The sequence below is a fragment of the Mirounga angustirostris genome, unplaced genomic scaffold (genome assembly GCF_029215605.1).
Source record: "Mirounga angustirostris isolate CCGP_5_RB_7025 unplaced genomic scaffold, mMirAng1.0.hap1 SCAF_6, whole genome shotgun sequence".
Lineage (NCBI taxonomy): Eukaryota > Metazoa > Chordata > Mammalia > Carnivora > Phocidae > Mirounga > Mirounga angustirostris.
The window spans coordinates 128,483,710-128,504,653 of NW_026991714.1; the positions used below are offsets into that span (position 1 = coordinate 128,483,710).

Genomic DNA, 20,944 nt, shown 5'->3' on the forward strand with positions numbered 1-20,944 from the left:
TTAAAAAGCACACCATTCTTCCTTCTACGTAAGGAGCTTCAGGCTGCCCCTAGCAATTGCACTCAGGCATCCTCCTCCATGTCCCCACCCAAAGTCAGCAAGCAGACAAACAATCCAGCTACTCTCTTACTTCCCCACCCAGGACCTAACACCAGGGGATGCTAGCTCAGAGAGCACAGCTGGGCTGGTAAGCTAGAGGCTGGGTAGGGGCAGGAATCTCGCTGACAAAAACAGGACCAAGTCTCCCAGTCATTCTAACCACCCAAAGCTCCTTCAACTCAAGCCTAGGCAAGGACCCGTCCCCCTCCCCAACATCTGATCCAGGGCCTTCCATCCTAGGAAACCTGCCTCAGGAAGGCCATCTGTCTGGCAGCCCCATGGCAGTTGGGGGTGAGGAATTATTCAATTGTCCCACGGGAGGGAGTCAACTTTTGAGGGAGACAGGGCCAGTCTGGGACAGGAGGAGCAATGGCAGAAGAGTAAGGGGAAAAGATGAGACTGAAGGGGGATCCACAAACATATTCCCACTTCCTTCCTAATACCTGGTTTTAGGGACTGTAGGAAGGAGTGGGGGAAAGACTGCTTGGGACTGAGTTATTAGGCATCAATGACCAACCAAGACAACACTCTCAAACCAAAAAGTCTCTTTATTGATCGGTACCATACATGACTCAAATGGCCCAAAAAAAAAAAAAAAAAAAAAAAAGGCATTACATTTGGGGTGGGATATCCATCTTCCCCACCCCTTCCCTCAGCTCGACACAATACCCTCCCAACAGTGGCAGCTGGAGTGAAGGAAACTGGGTGTGGGGGACCCCAGAATCCAGAAGGAAGAGTAGGGGAGAGAGGTGGTGCTAACACTTCTGGAACTGGCCACAGGAAAAGGCAGAGAAGCCACAGAGCTGGACCCAGACCCATGGGACCCTACTCCTGGCCTCACCCTGGGCCCAGAGCCTCGGAGTGTCCAACTGTGAAACAGAGCTGAGGATCCTGGCTGCTTCCCCCCTCCCTTCTACGAGGAAGGGGATGGAAGGGATATTGGAGATGAAGACCCTTCACTTCAGCTGGGGAAGAGGTCTATTGCTCCCAGGTGGGCTTAGAGCTGGGACATCCTCCGTGGCTCCTTCCCCTCTTTGGAGGACAGGGGAGGATTAGATACACAGTTTGAGGAGTTGGGGGGAAGAGAGTACTGGAAAGAGTGGATGAGCCCTTCCCCCTCCATCCCATGCCAGCCCAGCTGAGACAAAACAAACAGTGACAAACAAGGCGCTCCCTTCCTGCCACACTTCCTAAGGGAGGGAGCCTCCCGTCCCCCCATCCAAGACAGCTGCTCTAGTGGAGGACTTGTAAAGAATATACACGCCATGGGGGAGGGGGTTGGAGGTGGGATAGTGGGGGTCACAAGCACTAGGACAGCAGGCCAGAGTCCTGGAGGATGGGGAAACAGAGACAACAGCAGGGGGTTGTCACAAAGATGAGGCCATCAATGGCCCCCTACCCCAAGGTATGCCTTCCCCAGCTCCAGTCACCCCAGAGGAAAAGGGAAGAGAGATGATAAAGAATCTCCTTGGTCTGAAGCTCTCAAACTGTATAAAATGGTAATACATACCGCCCTACCCCCACACTCACCTCCACCTGGGCCCTAAGCCCCACATTTGCCAGGAGTAGGGAGGTAGCTGGACTTTTTAATAAGGGGAAGAGGGGGTACATGAGTGATTTTTTTTTAAACTTACATTTTTAATAATATTATTTTTTAAAAAACTTGGGAGCTGGCATAGGTGGCTGCAGGGAGGAGCTAGAGCTTTACCCCTCTACTACCAGCCACCCAGGGGAAGGTTTAGGAAAGGGGCACTCAACCAAGCCCCATAACTTTAAGTCCCTAGGGGCTGTGGGATAAACAACCCCAGGCTTGAAGGGGATGGAATCAGGAAGATGTGGAACCCAGAACCTGGGGTGAAGATGGAGGCAAATGCCCTGGGGGTGGTCAGGACATTTCTGAGAGGCCCAGGGTCCACAGAGGCATCCACATGAGCACCCCTTTCCCCCAAAAAGGCTCTGCAGAGGCCAGGCCCAGCCCAGGGCCACTGGGGGGCAAATCTTGGCACCTGCCCCCAGTGAGTCCAGTTCCTCCCTGATGTGGGTGGATGGAGGCTACCCATTTTAGATGCTCAGTCTCTTCATTCTGTCTTCTGCTCCCTAGGGCTGCGAGGGGTGGGGCAGGCAGGCAGAGCGCTGGGTGGTCATGGCAAGGCCTTTACTGGGAGGCCTGTGACGTGGGGTTCTCCGATTTGCTTTCTTGGCTGGATGGAGGCTTGCTGTTCCAGGGGCTGTTGGCGCCCAGGGCGGGGGAGTTGTTAAAGCTGTCCTCGTCGTCAATGCCGTTGGCCGCGTCAAACTGGGTGTTCTCCAGCCGGGTGATGAGCCTCTCGTCCTCGTCCCCGAACTCCCCGCCCATCAGGGTGGGCTCCCCCACCACCATCACATCCTGAGAGTGGCGGAGGTCCCCAAACATAATCGGGGCAGGGGCTCGCCCAGCCCAGGGCAGCAGAGAGCCCCAATACCCACCCAGGAAACTCAACACCCCCAACCCCTTCTCACCCAAATTTAAAACCCCAACTCCTCTGACACTCTCAGGATCCCTGGAATCCTTCCCACTGAAGGACTGCAGAGCATCACAAACACTAGATTCTAGGAGAAGTCAATCTACTCCCCTCACTCCCTAGTTCATATCTCCCAAACTTCAGGGCGCTCCTAAACTTCCTGTTTAGGAAGCAGAGAAAAAACACCAAATGGGGAAAGCGTGTGCATGTGCCTATGTGCGTATTCTAGATTCGCACACGTTCAAATTCACGTGTCCCTCTGTCAGTGTGTGTGTATCTGATGGTATATGGGCCTCTAAGCTATCTCTCCTGAACATCCATGTTCTAACAGCTGTCTCTGTCCCTTTATGTCCTATGTTCTGTCTGAGTCTGTGATCACAACCATGGCACGTGACTGACAAGGACTCTCATCAGTGACAGGAGCCAGCCCATGCTGGCAGCGCACACCAGGAAAAACTCTCTTTGCTTCTATGCCTGCTAGTGAGCTCAGGCTGGGACAGGGTCAAAGGTTAGGGGTCAGCAGTAGGGCAGCCCAGAAGAGAGAAGAAAGCCGAGATGCTTACAGGTACCTGGCTGGAGAGGGCGAAGGTGCTGGCTGGGCTTTTCTTCTTGCTGTTGCTGTTGTTGGCGTTGCCACCCCCCGAGCTCATGGTGCTGCCCCCTGACATCTTTCGTTTCCGCCGCTTGCTGGGCTGCTGCCGCGCAGGCTCCGCTGTACCAGGGAAAGGAGATTCAGGAGGGGCAAGACCTCGGGTCCCTTGTGCCCCATTCTGGCCCCGAGGGAGCCTGAGCCTACCCCAATCCCAATCTCACAGACCCAAGAGCAAGGAAGGGGCTTCGTGAGGAGAGAGACCCAGCGCTGGGGAGCGTCACCAGACCCCGGTAAGAGCAGGGGCAGGTGGAAGGCACTCACCGGGGGGTGCTACCATGCGCTGCCACTTCTGGAAAAGGCAGGTCTTGAGGCAGTCACGGGGGCTGAGGCTGTAGGTCTTGTGACGGGACATGAGCTCCTGCATGGGCTCGAGTATCACACAGAGCTGAGGGGAGACCGGGAGGTGGCTTGTCAGGGGAGAGCTGACATGGAGTTGACACCAAATGGGATGGGGGCAGAAACCGGGTGGTCAAGGACTCACTCGGAGGTAGTTGAGAGTGGAATTGGACAGCCCACACCGGGTGATATTTTTGGAGAGCTGATCCAACATCTGGGGGTCCTGGGCCTAGGTGAGGAGAAAGAACAGAACACTAGCACCTGGGTTACATCTGCTCACCTGACCTATCACCTGGGCCTCATGACACTCCTGAGAGAAGAGGGGCTCTTATGAAACCCATTTTTCAGACGGAGATACTCCGACTCTCTGTCTGAGGTCACGGTGAAGAAATGGCAGACCTTGGGCGCCTGGGTGGCTCAGTTGGTTAGGCGACTGCCTTCGGCTCAGGTCATGATCCTGGAGTCCCTGGATTGAGTCCCGCATCAGGCTCCCTGCTCGGTGGGGAGCCTGCTTCTCCCTCTGACCCTCCCCCCCTCATGTGCTCTCTCTCTCTCTTTCTCTCTGTCTCAACTAAATAAATAAAATCTTTAAAAAAAAAAAAAAAAAGAAATGGCAGACCTTGTGCCACCCACCCTTCCCAGTGCCTGCCCTCAACCCCTGCAGCTTGGGTCCTGCCCACAACTCACATGCATGGCAAGGATGCTGCGGGGGATGAGCTCTCGGTGCTGCCGGATGCTGAAGTGCCACGTCTTTATCCGCATCATGTCATCAAACATGAACTCTAGGTACAACCGGCCCTCCACACACACCTGGAGACAAGCTTGTCACATCTCGGCCCCCTCCCCACGTACCTGAAAGTATACCTGTTCTCCCGTTTGCTCACAACTCTCCCACTGAATACACTTCTGCCATCTGCCCATAAATCTGGGTGCATAACTGACAAAGACCATTCCCTCATACACCTGTCACAAGCCTGGCCCTTACACACACACACACACACACACACACACGCAGTAGAAATGTTGAACAGACCCTTGTCCTCTTCCCAAGTAGCTAGTGATACACTCATCTGCTATAAACTCATTCACTGGTATACCCCTGCAGCCCAGAAAACCGTCATGTACAAACTCAGTAAATGCTTGATGGATGCTGCAGCATGCCTGCCCTCCCTTCTCGTCTTGCCACTTCCTGTTTTGCCTCCCGGGGGAACAGCTGAGTATATTTTGGAGAAAGGAGGGGAATCAAACCCAGGTGCTTCAGTGTTCCACATCCAGCTGGGCTGCTGACCTGGGTGAACATGGGTTTGCCGTGCTGGGTCACCATGCTGCCTTGGTCACAGTCGAGAGACACAAAGTTGCTGTGGAATGCCTCCTTGGGATGCTTAAGCACATAGTACAGCTCCGTAGCACCCCCTTCAAAGATGCTGCGGAAGTAGCGTGGGATCAAGGTCCGGCCAATGGCTGCAGAGATGGGACAAACTCAATAGAACAGAAGGACCTCCAAAGGGGTCAGACAGATGCCATCATTGCCAAAACAGATCCCCGGAGACAAATACCTACTCCCAGTCCTTAGATGGACACAGAAGGTATTACTCTCACAGCAGAACCAGCAGGACCCCCAGAGGCCACTCACTATATCTCTTTGGTCCATCCTCCAGGCAGAAAGTGATGGTTAACATGGCATCATCCTCAAAGAACTCAGTTGTGAAAGCATCCCACCAGAGATTGTCACACTCCTAAGGAGCACAGGGCAGGATGTTTGTGTGTGTGTGTGTGCGCGCGTGTGTGTGTGTGTGTGTCAGAAGACACCCCACAGGGGTTCCCAGATGGTCCTCCCCTCCCAGCCCTTTTCCCCTGGCCATACCTCTGTCCAGTTTTGAAGCCGTTTGTTAAGCTCAAATATTCTGTAGTCAGTTTGGTTGCCATACGGTGTGTGCCTCCTGAGGGAAGTGAAGAAGGGAGGTCAGTAGGAAAAGAGCCTCCCCACCCCCGCCCTTCTGCCTTCACCCATATAATGGAAAGCACCTTCCTCCTCACTGGACTCCACTTACCCAATCCCAGGCTCCAGGTACGTAGGCGGGTACATGGGAGTTGGGCTGTGTAAGGGAAGAGGCTATGAGAATGGCGGTGGAAGACAGGAATTATTAGGGAGTGTCACTCCCTCCCCCTTTTCAGGCAGGATCCCATCTGAAGAAGAGATGGGAAGTAGATAAGACTCACCCCACATCCCGATCTAGCATGGTGCCGGGATGGAAAGGAGGGAAGGCGTTGCCGTTCGGGGGCTCCTTCGGTGAGTACAGCTTGAATGACTTTGAGGAACAACCTAGGAGGCAAAGGAAAAAAGGGTCCCCTGAGTCCCAAGGATCTTTCCTGGAAGTCTCCTAGACTGTGTGGACAGGGACTGGTCTTCCAGAGCCCCCGGAGTGGGTGGACTAGGGGAGGGGGATGACCCTAAAGAACACCTACCTCTGCTTCTAAATCTAGCTTCACTTTTGTTTTATCATGAAACTAGAAGTACTCAGCCCTAATACCCAAGACCCCATTTCTTCATGTGGCTGAACCCTCGATGAGAGAACTGAAGCTGGGAAATGTCAATACCATAGAATAAATGAATATCCAAACACTAGAATCTAATTTTGATAAATCCCCCTTCCATCTGTATCATATTGTTCAATCATCACAACCACCTTGTGAGGTAGCAAGGTCAACTATAAAATCCCCATTTTACAGATGAGGCAACGGAAAGCTCAAGGGGACTTGCCAAGATGATAGAGCTAGTAACTGGCAGAGCTAGGACTTGAGCCTAGATCTGATTCCCATATCCTGTAGTATTTCCACCCCTCTATTGCCCTCTGGAGACCAGGCTGGGGGAGGGGAAACGGGGGGGGGGTGGAATTTGCCAACTCCCTGCCCCTCCTCCAGCCCCAGGGTCTCAGGAGGGCAGGGGATAAAAGATAAAGGGGAGTGGGTGCCTGCTGGGTGCCTCCCACCAGATAACCAGTTGGGCCTTCTGCCTCCCCCACCAACGGCCACTCCCTTATCAGCCCAGCCCCCTCCCCCACACCCACCATGGGTCTAGTATTGTCTCCAAACCAGAAACCCAAAGCCTCAACCTCCTTTCATTTCTGAGACTTGCAGTGGGGAAGGGAGATAGCCAGGCTTCCAATGGATTCCACTGTATTTACAAACCTAGGCCTGGGAAGGAACCTAGGTTCCAGGGGGCTCAGTCTAGGAGGCAAGTGGTAACTAGACAGAGGTCTCTGCTTATGTGTCTCTGTGCATGGGCACACATGTCCCCTATCCACCTTAATGAGCAGCATACTGTTCCTGGAAGTATTACATTCATAGTTGGGTATGAACCAGGCACCCCTGCAATCTTATCTTCCCCCTCCCAACCAGATAGGAGGGGACACTGAGGCACAGAAACAAAGGTCCTAGCCCCAGTCATAGATGCTTCCAGGCATCCCCAAAACTTGATTGCATTTGGAAGGGGGACCATATTGGCTGTATCTAAGCCCCCTCCCCAAATTAGATACAAAATCTATTTTGTTCCTTAGGGGGAAGAGACAAAAGAAGACCCTGTGCCAACATGCATCATTTAATTATCTCTCCAGGGCCCCCTCCTCACAATATGGGCAAAGGAGCGTCCCAGAGGGGCCTACGCTACACAGTTCCTGAGGGTGCCAAGACTCAGAGCCTGTGTGTGCCTGTACACGCGTGTGCCTCATCCTGCCTAGCAGGCTTCCACCCTCAGCTCGCCCTGACTTGCCTAGCAAGAGCTGGAACCCAGCAGCCCCAGGCAGGATCAGGGTGCCTGCAACAGGCCCTTGCTCCGTACACGATCTCTCACAGGCCACATCCACATGCCCCCAGCACAGCGCACAGCCTTCACATGCCAGTCTGGACTGAATGAGGAGCCTGTATCCTTAGGAAAGAGACAGTCGCCCCCCCCCCAGCCCCAAGTCTCCCCACTCTGTAGACAGGTAGAATAAGGCCACATAGGTGGCCCCAGCTCCCAGAGCCTACCAAAGGCCAGGTCTGGCCAATGAACCCAAGAGTCTAGATTATGAGACCTGGCCCTTGCCCCCTAACTAGGCCATCCTTTCCCCAAAAGCATCACCGCCCCTGCCCCACAGTTTCAGGGCTACTTGGGAGAAATGTGTCAGCTCAAGACCCTCAGGAGAAGAGAGGCAGCACACGGGTTCCTCTCTAATTTTGAAAAAAGTTTCAAGAGCTTCAATTTCTCTCACCAGAGACCTGGCAGACATTGCCTGGGGCTGGGTAACAGTTCTGAAGAGCTAAAGCCCAAAGTTCTAAGGCCTCTATTTACACCTCCAGTGAATGGACACAAACAAACTCAGCATGTCTTCGGAGCCATAGCAACTCCCAGTAGCCCCAGCACAAGGGCTTGGGAGTGAGAAGAGAAGGGGAGGGAACATCACCCAGACCATCTGTCCCTGTTGCTGCCTGTCCCCAGCAGCAGGGGTAGAGGGAGCAAAGTGGGGGTGGGGGTGAAGGGGATGTGTCATCAGCCTTGGAGTCAGACATAGCCCCCACAAACACACACAACCTCTAGCAATCTGGGAGCCCTTAGGAGGAGGAAGATGAGAGGAAGAGCCCAGAACTAGTAAAGTTTTCTCAGGATGGGAGCTGCATCCTGGGGCTGAGGGGGGCACCTCCAGCTGGGCATTTCCATGGTAACCAGCCTGACCTGAGGGCAGGGCCCCTCCCTTTGGGGGCTGACACAGGTCAGCAGGCCTGAGAGCCCTGGCCTCTCTGAGCTGGGGCACCTCTCCCCCAGCTAGCATACCAGGCCAGGGCCAGATCCAGGATCTTCCACCCACCCCCAAAAGGCTTGCAGGGTGCCCAGACTTACCTGGGAGAACTGAGGGGGCCAGGAGAGGTGCGGGGAGCGGCTGGAAGCCCAGAGGGGCCTTGGCAAGGGTGAGGACTGAGGGGACCAACTTCAGCCGCTCATGTCCCGAGTGGGACAGGCAGGCCTGGCTGGGAGCTCCACTCCACTGGCCGCACAAAGACTCGCATGCACAGCCTCGGCCAGCCCCGCAGCGGCCACAGCCCCGGGGGAAAGTTACAATGGCCACTGGGCCAGGGGCTGGGGGCCAGGGGACCGGCCTGGGGGGCGGGGGGCCGCAGGGAGTCCGGAGCCTTCTTTGTTTGCAAGGTTTCCCTCAACAATGGCTGCTCCGCTCTTTCCTCTCCTCCTCCTCCTCCTCCTCGGCTCTCCCCGCCGCCGCCTCTCGCTGCCTCTGCCTCCAAGCAGCCCGCCCGCCCTCCCCAGGCCAGTAGGCCCCTCCGCGGGAGCACCAGGAGAGGCAGGGCCCAGCACTCACACTCACTCACACTTGCACACGCACAGACACACGCAGCGCCCGCCGGCTCCCTTCCTTTTCTCCCTTTCTATCCCTCCCTCCGCTCGCTCTCCGATCTCCGAGCCTCTCTCAGAATGAGGCCCCAGGGCGGGCGGAGGGTGGAGCTGCCCCCACCGGCCCCGCCCCCTCCCTGCGAGGAAAGAGGAAGAGGGAGAGAGGGAGGGAGGGAGAGACGGAGGCAGGCAGGGAGGACTGCTGAGAAAAACAAAAGAGAGACAGAGACCGAGAGAAGCGAGAGGGAGAGATGGAGACAGAACAGATTGGACCTGGAGAGACCTGGATGGAGGGGAGATGTGTGGGGCCAGGAACTGAAATGCCCCCAGCCCCCAGCCTGATGCTCAGGGGTGAGCAGGCCAGCCGGAGCCACTGGCAGGGATGCAGAAGGGTGCTCTCCTCTCTGGAGACTCCCAGCATCTTCAAACTGCCTCCCCAACATCCCCCAAATCTCTCTTCCTCTCCACTGTGATCTCTCAGGTTGGAAGGCTGGCGGGAGCTGCCACCCTGGGCTTCGGCCCCTGGTGAAATCCCAGAGCAGCTGGGGGGAGCCTCCAGGGGGTTATTTTTGACAGAGACACACACACTGCTTCAGCAGGTAAACAGTGATTGGAGGGAGGGGGACACTCCAGGCTCCCTGTCCCCAACCCAGCTAAGTTCCTAACTCCCTTCCCTAACCCCCACCACCAGAGTCTCGTGGGTGCAAGGGAAAGAGGCCCTGTCACAGCTAGGGAAAGCCAATTTGCCCATCCAAGGGTCCCCAGAAAGGACCTAGTCTGCTGCTGAATTCTCCCCCATCCCAGGGAAAAACTGGTATACGGTTACTGAAGTAGGGCCTGTTCTCCAATGCAAGGGGGAAATCCCAAGAGAGTAGGCGTTTCCAAAACTTGGGTAGTGGGCTGCCTGGGTGGCTCAGTCATTAAGCATCTGCCTTCGGCTCAGGTCATGATCCCAAGCTCAGGTCCTGATCCCAGCGTCCTGGGATCTGGGATCGAGCCCCGAATTGGGCTCCCTGCTCAGCAGGAAGCCTGCTTCTCCCTCTCCATTCCCCCTTCTTGTGTTCCCTCTCTTGCGGTGTCTCCCTCTGTCAAATACATAAATAAAATCTTTAAAAAATAATAAATAAAACTTGGGTGGTGGTCCAGGCCCTACTACCTGGACAGATAGGAAAAAGGAAACACACACACAGGGGTGCAGCCATACAGACCTCCGACTGCTTTGCAATTTGAGTCTCTGCTCCTTATTCCCTGCCCTGCCCCCCCAACCACATTCACACAGCCCCACGGCAAGATTTCTCATGACAAACACACTGGTTGACTGTGCAATACTGCACCTGGCTCTGTGAACATCCTCCACACATAAATAACACATCTTACTTTCACATAAATCAGAACCTGATACACACAAGCTGCGACATACCTCAAATGCTAAATAAACCCAAACCCAAGACAAACACACACACGTAGTCTATGGCAGCTCTGACTTCTGTACACACTGGGACCTGTGACACATGCCCTTTGACCCCAATACATACACCCAAACTGCATTATAGCCCCAGAACCTGTGACAGACTATTACATACACACCCTGACCTTTTGTTACCAGGGACTTACTCCGTAAACCATCCTCCTGAAACCTGCATACCATTCTCCATCATGGTCTGACTATATGATATGCTCCAGCTTTCACAAACATATTGAAATCTGTGATATTCAGCCAGACCCTGCAACATACTGCCTACCACCAGGAATTGAAATATTCCATTGACTCCCAAATTAGCAGCCCAACTCTGAGATGGCCACACTTCTCCCCTACTGACAGGACAATTCCTGTCATTTGTTTCATGCCTTTAAACTTTCCAAAGTGCATTCATACGCAGTACCTCAAGAGATCCTTACTGACTACAGGGCCAAATATGATGCTCATTTGAACAGATCACAGTGAGACAGGAGGGCCTGAACTGGAACCCTGGACTTCTAACCCCACTCACACAAGCCCAGCCCTGGGGCACTGCAGCCATTCCTATTCCCTTCCCCCTCCAAGGAATGGCCACTCCAGGCCCCAAATGACTGTCTACATGAGGAAGAGGGATGGGTGTGTGCTCTGGCGTCTGCCCCCAGTTTAGAGCTCAGAACCCGCACCCAGTTTGTCTCCTCAAATTTTGGAAAGAAAGGCTCCTAAATACCAAGATGTATCAGGACTCTGGCCCATCACTCAAAAAGGGGCCCTGCTCCTCGTTCCCGTTCTCTAGCAAGTCTGCTCCTCTCTCAGTTCTAACTTAATTCCCCCACTTGCACAGAAGCCGAAGAGGTTCAGCTAAAGAAAGCAAGTCGGAGTTAGAAGGCCCTAAAATTGGGGGGGGCAGTGGGGAGAAAGCAGGGAGCAGCAAAGAATGACAAAGGTGATGAAGGAGAGAAGAGGAAGAGTACCCGTCCTGGAGGTGCTACTCTGAAGGGCAGCAGCCTGTCCCAACCCACAGGATAAGGTACCAGCACTGCCCCCTGCCCGGGCCCCTGGGGCTCCCTGACCCAGGCCTCCAGTGTGCCTGCCCCCCTTCCTTTGTCTGTGCCCGGCCTCCCGTTGGCCTGGCGCTCTGCCATCCTCCTCTCCTGGCTCCCAGCCGCCACCACTGCTGCCTCCTCCCCTCCCCCTACTCCTCCCTGCCTTAACCCTTTTGAGCCACATGCTGCCCCAGACAGGCCCTGGCTCCCTCAGCAACCTGCCCTGCCCCAGTGATGCCCCTTAGCAGAGGTTCTCCCTGCTCCTGACCAAAGCTTCAGAAGCTACTACCTACCCCAGAAGCACTATGGGAGCTGGGGGGGAGGGGGAGGGGTGTGTATGTGTGTATCTTGTGGTGTTTCCTTCCGCGTTTGCATGTGTGTGGGTCTGCGTGTGCTCTGGCTTCCCTCAGTCACATGTGTGGGGCATGTGCTGTCTCTGCTGGGCTGGGGGAGGAGGAGGAGCCGGGAGACAGCAGAGCACAAAGGAGAGACTCAGACAGGCAGGCAGGCAGCAGGCAGGCGGCCTGCCAGGGCGCCTCGGCCCCCACCCAGGCCTGCTCAAGTGGGGGGGTGGGTCTTTGGGCCTGGACTGTACACGCTGCCATGATGCCCTTGTATTCAACCATGTGCTCCCACCCATCCATACAAGCCTGGTCCCCTCCCTTATTCCAACTCCTAACTCCCACCCCTGGCCACTCTCAGGCCCTTCCCCATTTGGTTCTCCTTGAAGTCTAACCTCCATCCACTCTGTGGCATCAATCCATGACTTCTTCACATTCAGGGAAAAAAAACTCCCCACTCTTAGCCATCTTTTGCCCCCCTTTCCTCCAGCCAGGCCACCCAGACACACAAAAGGAACATGTCTTTTGGGGCACTGACTGAAGCTGTTCCCCCTCACACACCCCTGTGCATGGGTCCTCTTCCTGTTCCCATGCTGCTCCCAGGGAAACTGAGGGGGAATCTTTATCCTTTTTCCTACTGGACCCAGCACCCTGCCTCAACTTCAGGACCAACCTCTCATCTACCTTCAGCCTGACAACCCTTCCATACCTACCTCCTACCCACTACTTGTAGTAACTAAGAATTAAAATCTAAGACCCAGCTCTCTAGCTTGTTCAGAACCTTAGTTTCTGCTAAGTTCATGTGTGGTGATGGAGGATGAAGGCCATGGGGAGGACTCACAGTGTGGATGGATCTGAATGGGTACCCAGCACAGGGCAATTATAAAGAAAATACACATATAAACATGCACACCAAGCTGGTAGGAGGAGGAATGATGGGGCCAGGCAGGATTCCAGCTTGGCGAGCTCTTCCCTCTCCTCCTCTCCCCCACCCTCTGCAGCAGGAGCCAGGGGTTCCCACACCCGGATATTCCAGGATCCTCAGGCTCTACTAGTCCTCCCTCCCTTAAGGGCCCCATGCCCCTTTAACGTCAGCCTCACCAGGCACTTTAAATGTGTGCCCAGCCCAGCCTGGCCTGTCACATGATTTTCAAGGAAGCTTCCGCACTGGCAGCTCCCCTTGGGGATTGTGTGTATATGTTTGTGTGTGTTGTTTGTGTATAGTGGGGGTTCAGTTGTGAAGTATGGGGCTCCCAGAGAACGAGGCATGTGCAGAAGCAAAGGATCCAAACCAGACTAGATTCTGGGACACCTGACTTTCAGAAGAAAGCTAACTCCAGCTTGGGACAAGATGAGGTCCTGCACATAATTCAAGAACCCAGAGTCCTGGGCGCCTGGGTGGCTCAGTTGGTTAGGCTGCCTTCGGCTCAGGTCATGATCCCGGAGTCCCTGGATCGAGTCCCACATCGGGCTCCCTGCTCGCCAGGGAGCCTGCTTCTGCCTCTGACCCTCCCCCCTCTCATGTGCTCTCTCTCTCTCATTCTCTCTGTCTCAAATAAATAAATAAAATCTTTAAAAAAAAAAAGAACCCAGAGTCCTGAGAATGAGGATAGACAAGTGTGCTGAGGCCCTCTGAAAACTAAGTCTCCAGTCACATAGCCTCCTGGCAGTGAGGTAGAGCCCTCCCCCTCTCCAGGAAAGAACTCAAACCCAGGCTGTCACTAGCAAGAGCTGATAAGTGTTTTGGGGAGACAGGGACCTGGGCCCGAGTCCTCTCCCAAGTTCTCACTTTGGGGTCAAGTATTGCTCCCCTGAACTCGACTCCCACAAATCACTCTATTTCCTAACTTGCTTGGAGCTGCCACATTCCCCCTCCCACCAGGGTGGAGATGCCAGACCCTGAGGGCCTAATTATCTGCCCCCCTTCCCCAGAGTACCTCCTGTCCCTCAGGAGGGCTAACCTTCCCTGGCAACAGGCAGGAAAATTTGGAGGAGGGGGACAAGATGGGCCCCAATCAATCCCTCCCCCCAAACATAGTCCTCAGAAACAGCCTGGAGGGGGGTATCACAGGAAAAGTAAGAGGGGAATAGGCAGCACCGAAGGGGGGGCAACCCAAACCAGCCAATCACAACTCTATGATGACCTGGGGGGGGGGTCAAAAGTCCAGACTCACTTCTGATTGGCTAACACACTGGAATTCTGGGAATTTCGGCCCCCCAAACCTCTCCTCAATTAGCCTCCCCCACCAAAACACAAACACACAGACACACAGACTACCCCTAGCACCCCCTCCCATGCCTCTGGGCTGCTGCGCATTTGCATCTGAGGAGAGCCCTCCCCCGGACTAAGGCCCCGCATACCCCTCACAGCCCCCGGCCTCCGCCATGCCATCGACGCCCCCCACACAAGTTCTCGCCAAACAAGGGGTGAGGGATCTGCCGGGAGGGCTTGGGAGGGAGGGGCCGGGCGGCCGCGCGCCCCACTCACCAGGACAGGCACAGCCCACTGACATCTTCACATCGCCCGCCGCTGGGGGCCCAGCCGAGTCACGGTGCCCGCCCGGCGCGGGGACAGGCCAGGCATGAGCCGCCGCCGCCGCCCGCGGTCCCGCTGCCCTCGCCGCCGGCCCGGCCCGGCCTCGGCCCGGTGCTGGCGGCCCCTGGCTGCAGCGAGGGGCCTGTCAGGCGCGGAGCAGACAGGAAGGAAGGAAGCCAGGCAGGAAGGCGAGCTGCCTCTGCGTGTGTGCGCGCGGGTGTGCGTCTCCGGAGTGTGTGTCCGTGTGTGCGCGTGTGCGTGTGCGTGTCTGTGCGCTCCCGCCGCCCTCCCCGCCGCCAACGCCGCCGCCGCTCGCCCCCTCTCCCTCCCGCGTCCGCTCGCGCTCTCGCTGTCGTAGGCGCCCGCTCTCCAGCCCCAGCCGGGCTGGGCCGGGCTTTATTAATATGCTAATTGCCTGCTAGTGGGAGGGGAGAGCCGTGTCAAAGTGACCCGGGCGAGCGCGCAGCGAGCGACGACGTGCGTGCGCCGCGCGGCGGGCGGGCGGCGAGGGGCCGCGAGCGTTCAGGGAACGGCATGCATGTGACGCAGCTTTTAAAAAAGGAGACGGAGGCAAAGACCCCAGAGGGGAAGGGCGGGGGAAGGGCGGGGGAGGAATAAGAGGCGAAGCCTCACACTCGGTGTCGGTCTTCGGGGCGCCGCCGAGTTGGGAGCGTAGCTGAGCCGGAGCGGGAGCCGGGACTGGGGGAGGCGGAGTCAGGGTGGGCCGTGAGGTGTAGCTCTTTTCTCCACCTCGGCCGCGCTCTGGGAGGAAAAAGGGACTGCCGACCCCCACCCCAACCCCCGCCCGTGCTCTCTGAGACCCCAGTCTTACTCTGGAAGGTCTTTAAATTCCATCCTCCCACCCCCACCCCAACCTGGGCGGGGAAAGCACTATCCTAATACCTGTAGCAGCCCAACTCACCTCCTCCCTAAATTAACCACCCCTCCCTTGCCTGCTAAACCAGTTAGGACTAGAGCCAAAAGGGTTAATTAAGTGGTGTCCCCGCCCTCCCCCGCCTAAGGGCTGAGATCCTGGGTTTTGCTGGGGGGAGGGGGCGGTGGAATGACCGCCAGGTTGGACTGGGGAGGGGGTAATCCGCAGGCCATCCTTCCCCCTTGCGGGCTCTGACTAATCAGTCAAGACACTGTCCTCCCTTCCCCCTTTCTCCATCCAGTCTCGGCCTCCCCCCACTCCCCCCTCGCCTGCAAGCTGCTCTCCTTTGAGGGCCTCGAGACTGGGGAAGAACAGGAAGCAGACCCCTCCAGTGCCCCCTACCCGTAGGGGCTGAGGCGTTGGTGGGGAGTGGGAGGGAAGAAAGTCTGCGTGGTCGGTGTAAGCAACACTCCTTCCCCAGGGAGGAGCCTCCCAACCTTCGGGCACTCCTCAAGGACTCCCCAGGCCAGCCCTAGGAAGCGGGGCGGGGGGGGGCTCCATCTCCATCCCTTCCCAAAAGCCCGGCCTTAGCTGCCTTATAAACAGGAAATACCTATTAGCAGGGAAGAGGGAGGGGAAGGGAACTGTCTGGAAGAGAGAGCTGGCCCTCTCCCTTCTGGGGGGTCCCCAGCTGCCAGCTTAAGCTTTAAGGTGGGCTCCAGGAGTAGACACTGGGGACCTGGGCTGGTGTTCCCCTCTCGAGGGCGTCTGGCCCAGGCTGGGTAGGGGATCCTTCTCCCCTTTGTTACTTGGGAGAGGGGGCACTTGATTGCCCCCATTCCTGCCCAGAGTCTGCACAGCTGGCTTGACTGGCTGGGGGAGGGTTGCAGATGTTGAAGTTCAAGTGTTTATGAGACCCCCTTCTCTCCACCTTTGTTTTTGCTGAGGGAGCATGAAATGAAGGGGAGATGCATAGTCGGGATTGAAAAGAGGGCCTACCTAGAGAGGCGAACCCCCTCCATATGCTAAGGAGAGGATGGGGGAGGGGAGCTGTGGTTAACTCCAGCATTCCCATCCACCTTGTGGATTCCCCCATCCCAGGGGTGGGAGGGGAGGGGGGAAGCTGCAGAGAGACGTGACTGAAGCCATCCATACTTAACGCAGGTATTTCTTTGGCAGCATCCCCTGCCTGTATCTATCGCCTCCTCACATTTCCCCAGGCAGAGTTCAGCACTAGAGGGAGTGAGGAGAATCTAAAGCAACAGAACCCACGCCTGGAATTTGGGATACCTGGGTTTGAATTCCAGCTTTGCCCCTCTTTAGAGCAAATGACTTGAGACAATTGACTTTCCTACTCTGAGCTCTGGCTTTACCCTCTGTAATTGGTACCTGCAGCTTGGTGAGAATCAGTAGACAAGGTATGCCCAGTCACCTAGCCTGATGCATGCCATGTAGTCAGTTCTCAATATACTTTAGCCCTTTTCTGCTTTCTGTGAGGTTATCTGTTATTTCTAGAGTGTCAGGAGTGGGCTGGAATGACTGGAGGATTAGAGATAGTGTGGAGGAGAGGGACTGCCTGCTTTGAACCCTTTCTCCACTGTCCATGAGGTTGCCTTCCCCCAATCCTGTGACCACTTAACCCTGAGGCCACTCATTCCAAACAACTAGCTTGGCCAGATTCCATGGTGATCACCAATCACCTGGGTGGACAAAGGGGCTTGCAACCCACCCAATAGGGACTTGCCTCCTCTGAATCTGAAGTTCCCTTCTAGATTACACATATGGAAGTTGGAAGTCAAGGAAGAAGCAAAAATGTGTCGAGTATACAGTATGTACCAGGCACTGTGCTAGGTGTTTCATACCTGAGATCTCACTTTTCATAACGACCTTAGGAGGAAGATATTATTACCTCCATTGAACAAGCAAGAAAAGTGATATCCAGAGAGATTAATAAATTTGAACTTGTCTGTAAAACATTCTTCTTCCTCTTCTTGCCTACTAATTAGTTAATGCCTCTTTAAACCTCAGTTTCTAGCTTCACCTCCCCTTGGAAGGAACCCCTCCCACTCCCACCCCAGCTGATCTAGTGGCCCTGTTTTCTTTAAGGAAATATCTCAGTGCGGGCGCCTGGGTGGCTCAGTTGGTTGAGCGACTGCCTTCGGCTCGGGTCATGATCCCAGGGTCCTGGAATCGAGTCCCATATCGGGCTCCCGGCTCAGCGGGGAGCCTGCTTCTCCCTCTGACCCTCTCCTCTCTCATGCTGTTTCTCTCTCGCTCGCTCTCAAATAAATAAATAAAATCTTTAAAAAAATAAAAAATAAAAAATAAAAAAAAAAAAAGGAAATATCTCAGTGCTGTTGAATGGGTGATTAATGGCTTGTCCTTGAGGAACCAGACTTACAGAGGTTAAGCATCTTGCCCAAGGTCAAACAGCTAACTAGTACTCAACCCAGGGCCCTTCTACCTGCCTTAACTTCTAGTATGGACCAGACTTGGGGAAGGAGAGGACATCTTTGGAGCAGTTTTCTGAATTGTGATGCAGGCAAAAATGGGAACTTACAGCTGCCTGGCAGATGGACCTGGGGTCTGGTAGGGAGGCAGTGAGTCTATGTGGAAGGTCTTTAATATAATGACATGTCCTGGAGGATGGCAAGCTTAGCTCATTTGGATGGATGAACATGAGCACCTAGTATTTTTTTCTTTTTGAGGTGAAATTACATGACATTTAAAGTGAACAATTCAGGGGCGCCTGGGTGGCTCAGTCGTTAGTCGTCTGCCTTCGGCTCAGGTCATGATCCCAGGCTCCTGGGATCGAGCCCCGCGTCGGGCTGCTTCTCCCTCTCCTACTCCCCCTGCTTGTGTTCCCTCTCTTGCTGTGCGTCTCTCTGTCAAATAAATAAATAAAATCTTTAAAAATAAAGTGAACAATTCAGGGTGCCTGGGTGGCTCAGTTGGTTAAGTGACTGCCTTTGGCTCAGGTCATGATCCTCGAGTCCCAGGATCAAGTCCTGCATCGGCTCCCTGCTGAGCAGGCAGTCTGCTTCTCCTTCAGACCCTCCCCCCTCTCATGCTCTCTCTCTCTCTCATTCTCTCTCTCAAATAAATTAAAAAAAAAAAATCTTAAAAAAAAAAAGCACTAATCCCATCATGGGGGCCTCCCCCTGATGACCTCATCTAAACCTAATTACCTTCTAAAGATCCCATCTCCAAATACCACTTTGGGGGTTAGGTTTCAACACGTGAATTTTGGGGGTATACCAACATTTAGTCCATAGCATTCATCATAAATCTATATAGCAATAAAACACAGTAGAGAAATTAATCTTTATAATAAAGTCATTTAAAAAAATAAAGTGAACAATTCAGTGGCATTCCAGTATTTTTTAATACCAGCCATTAGTGCAAGATAGACTATAGACACGGGATGAAGTGAAGTAGGAGGTACTAAGGAGAAGAGGTGAGGTGAGGAAAGGAGAAGGGGAGAGGAGCCCTACAGAGAGGCAGGCAGCAGAAGCAACTAGGTCAGCTTGTTCCCAGAAAGAGGTGGGCTCCTGCTTTCAGCCCCTAGAACCTGTCTCATCCAACTCCCTCTCCTGACTTTGACCTTGTCCTGCTCTATTTTCTCCCACATTTCTCTACCCCTGAAACACCCACAAATATTATTGGCATCACTCTCTTTCAAGGATGAATTTTCTTTTTCCATCGAGGTAGTAGTTGATATGTCTTATTAATGGCTATATCCCTAGCACCTAACAGAATGCCTAGTATTCAGAATACCTACAACTTTGTTGAATGATATAAGAATTTGGACAGGATTTATCTTCCCCTGCCCCAAAATATGATGCCTTTCCCTCTTGTCCATTTACCATCATTATCACCATATACAACCACCACTTCTTTCTCTGCCAAAGCAGTTTCCTAAAGTGTGTAAGAAACTCCCAGGAACGGGTGCCTGGCTGGCTCAGTCAGTGGAGCATGCAACTCTTGATCTCGGGGTTGTAAGGTTGAGCCCCACATTGGGTGTAGAGATTACTTAAAAATAAAATCATAAGAAAAAAAACACCCACAACTTCCCAGGAAACCTGTTAAATATGCAGAAGACCCCACCTTCAGATGGAAAAAATCTCTTCTCCGGAGAAGAGATCTAAGTAGTCTGCATTTTAAAGAAGTTTCTCTGGTGATTCTTCTGCATGCCCATATTTGGAAATAGTTCTTTTTTCTAAAAGTGTCCCTACCCCTCAGAGCATTCCCACCAAGGGGATGAAACCTATTCATTCATTTCTCCTTCAATAAGCACCTGCTTGGTATAGTGGTGGAACTAAGGAGCCTCACTGTGTGCCTCTGCCCAAATGGTTCAACCCTTCCTTAGCCTCAATTTTTTCCTCAGTAGAAGGGAGATAATAATCCTCAAAAGTGGGTTTTAGGAACTAAAAATTAAGCACCAAAAGAGGCCTGAAGTGCTGGCAGCTCCCTAGCAGAGTAGCGGCAGTCCAAGTATATTAATTATCTAATGCTATGGAACAAGTTACCCTCAAATTTAGCATTTTAAGACCACAAACTTTTGTTATTTCACTCAGTTTTTGAGGGTCAGGAATCCAGAAGTGGCTTAGCTGGTGTTTTAGCTCAGGGGCTCTCACAAGATTATAGTCAAGCTGTTGTCGGGGTCTGCAAGGTTTGACTGGAGGTAGAGAATCTGCTTCAAGTTCACTCTCATGGTTATTGGCAGCTGCCATTCTTCAATGGCTGCTGGACAGAGGCTTCAGTTTTTTGCTACATGGGCTGTCCATAAGGCTGCTCTCGCAACATGGCACATTACTTTCAGAGAGAGAGAAACAAGAGCACCTGGGCTGAAAGCCTCAGTCTTTTTGTGACATTATCTCAGAAGCAATATATCATCATTTCTACTTTATGTTATTGGTCACACAGACCAACCCTGCTACAATATGGGGGTGTGGGGGGGGCTAAGAAGACTGTGACTAACAAGAGGCAGAGATTATTGGGGGCCATCCGAGGGTTTCCAACCACACCATGTCCGGTCTTCCGCATTGTAGGCCTAGAGATTCAATTTAGGCAGTGAATCAGAATACATCAGATTCAGGAAACTGATTCACACAAATTAAATACACATGAAATATCCTGGTAGACTCTCCCTCTTCTCTGGAATACTTTAGTTAAACTGGTCTTCCTTTGGAACACAACAAATGGGTTATGGGTTCCCACTTCAGAGCCTACGTGCTGACTGTTCTTCTTAGAATGCTTTTTGAATGGCTAAGTCCTCCTTGTGCTTCTGGTCTTACTTCAAATGTCTCCTCAAAGGCCTTACCTGTTCACACCATATAAAATTTTTCCCACTTACTTTTTATACTCTTCATCCCAATTATTTTCTGATAGCACTTAACAGCTCTCTGGTATTATTTTGACTTTTTATTTACTTGCAGAATTTCTCCCCAGTAGAATTTGAGCTCCACTAGGGAGGGTTTTTGTTTTTGTCTGTTTTTTGGGGTTTTTTTGTCTGTTTTGTCATTGCTGTATCTCCAGTGCCTAAAACAGTGCCTGGCACATAGTAGGCACTCAATAAATAAACCAGGGTGCTGATTTGCTAATTCACACTGAAAAATATGTCGTGTGAACTGGGCATTTTATCTCACTTGATCAACACACATTCTCAACATAGAAAATGATATGGGAAGGTGGTTACTACAATCAGGTGAGTCTTTGGT

At 53.5% G+C, this 20,944-nt stretch overlaps 1 protein-coding gene across 4 annotated transcripts; it reads right to left on the minus strand.

Annotated features, from left to right (window-relative positions):
- Positions 1-629: 629 nt before the first annotated feature.
- Positions 630-14,580, minus strand: LDB1 (LIM domain binding 1). Of its 4 annotated transcripts, none has more exons than XM_045878678.3 (11): positions 14,303-14,580; positions 5,809-5,911; positions 5,640-5,684; positions 5,453-5,528; positions 5,222-5,324; positions 4,877-5,049; positions 4,276-4,398; positions 3,734-3,817; positions 3,514-3,637; positions 3,170-3,312; positions 630-2,485 (listed from the first exon to the last, which is right to left on the minus strand). In XM_045878678.3, exons 1-11 carry the CDS (start codon positions 14,325-14,327, stop codon positions 2,255-2,257), a joined length of 1,230 nt encoding a protein of 409 aa, XP_045734634.1. In that variant the 5' UTR covers positions 14,328-14,580; the 3' UTR covers positions 630-2,254. The 4 variants fall into 4 exon arrangements, with proteins under 4 accessions (XP_045734634.1, XP_045734633.1, XP_064451276.1 ...); XM_045878677.3 differs by having other exon boundaries at positions 3,164-3,312; XM_064595206.1 differs by lacking the exon at positions 14,303-14,580 and adding an exon at positions 8,465-8,597 and having other exon boundaries at positions 3,164-3,312.
- Positions 14,581-20,944: the final 6,364 nt, after the last annotated feature.

Bases quoted from the DNA above. Each gene is read 5' to 3' on its own strand.
- LDB1 (XM_045878677.3), bottom strand. From the start codon at position 14,327: ATGTCAGTGGGCTGTGCCTGTCCTG. The intron at 5,912-14,302 runs GTGAGTGGGGCG...TTTGCCTCCTAG, and splicing joins AGTGGGCTGTGCCTGTCCTG to GTTGTTCCTCAAAGTCATTC. The intron at 3,313-3,513 runs GTGAGTGCCTTC...TCCCTGGTACAG, and splicing joins GCGCATGGTAGCACCCCCCG to CGGAGCCTGCGCGGCAGCAG.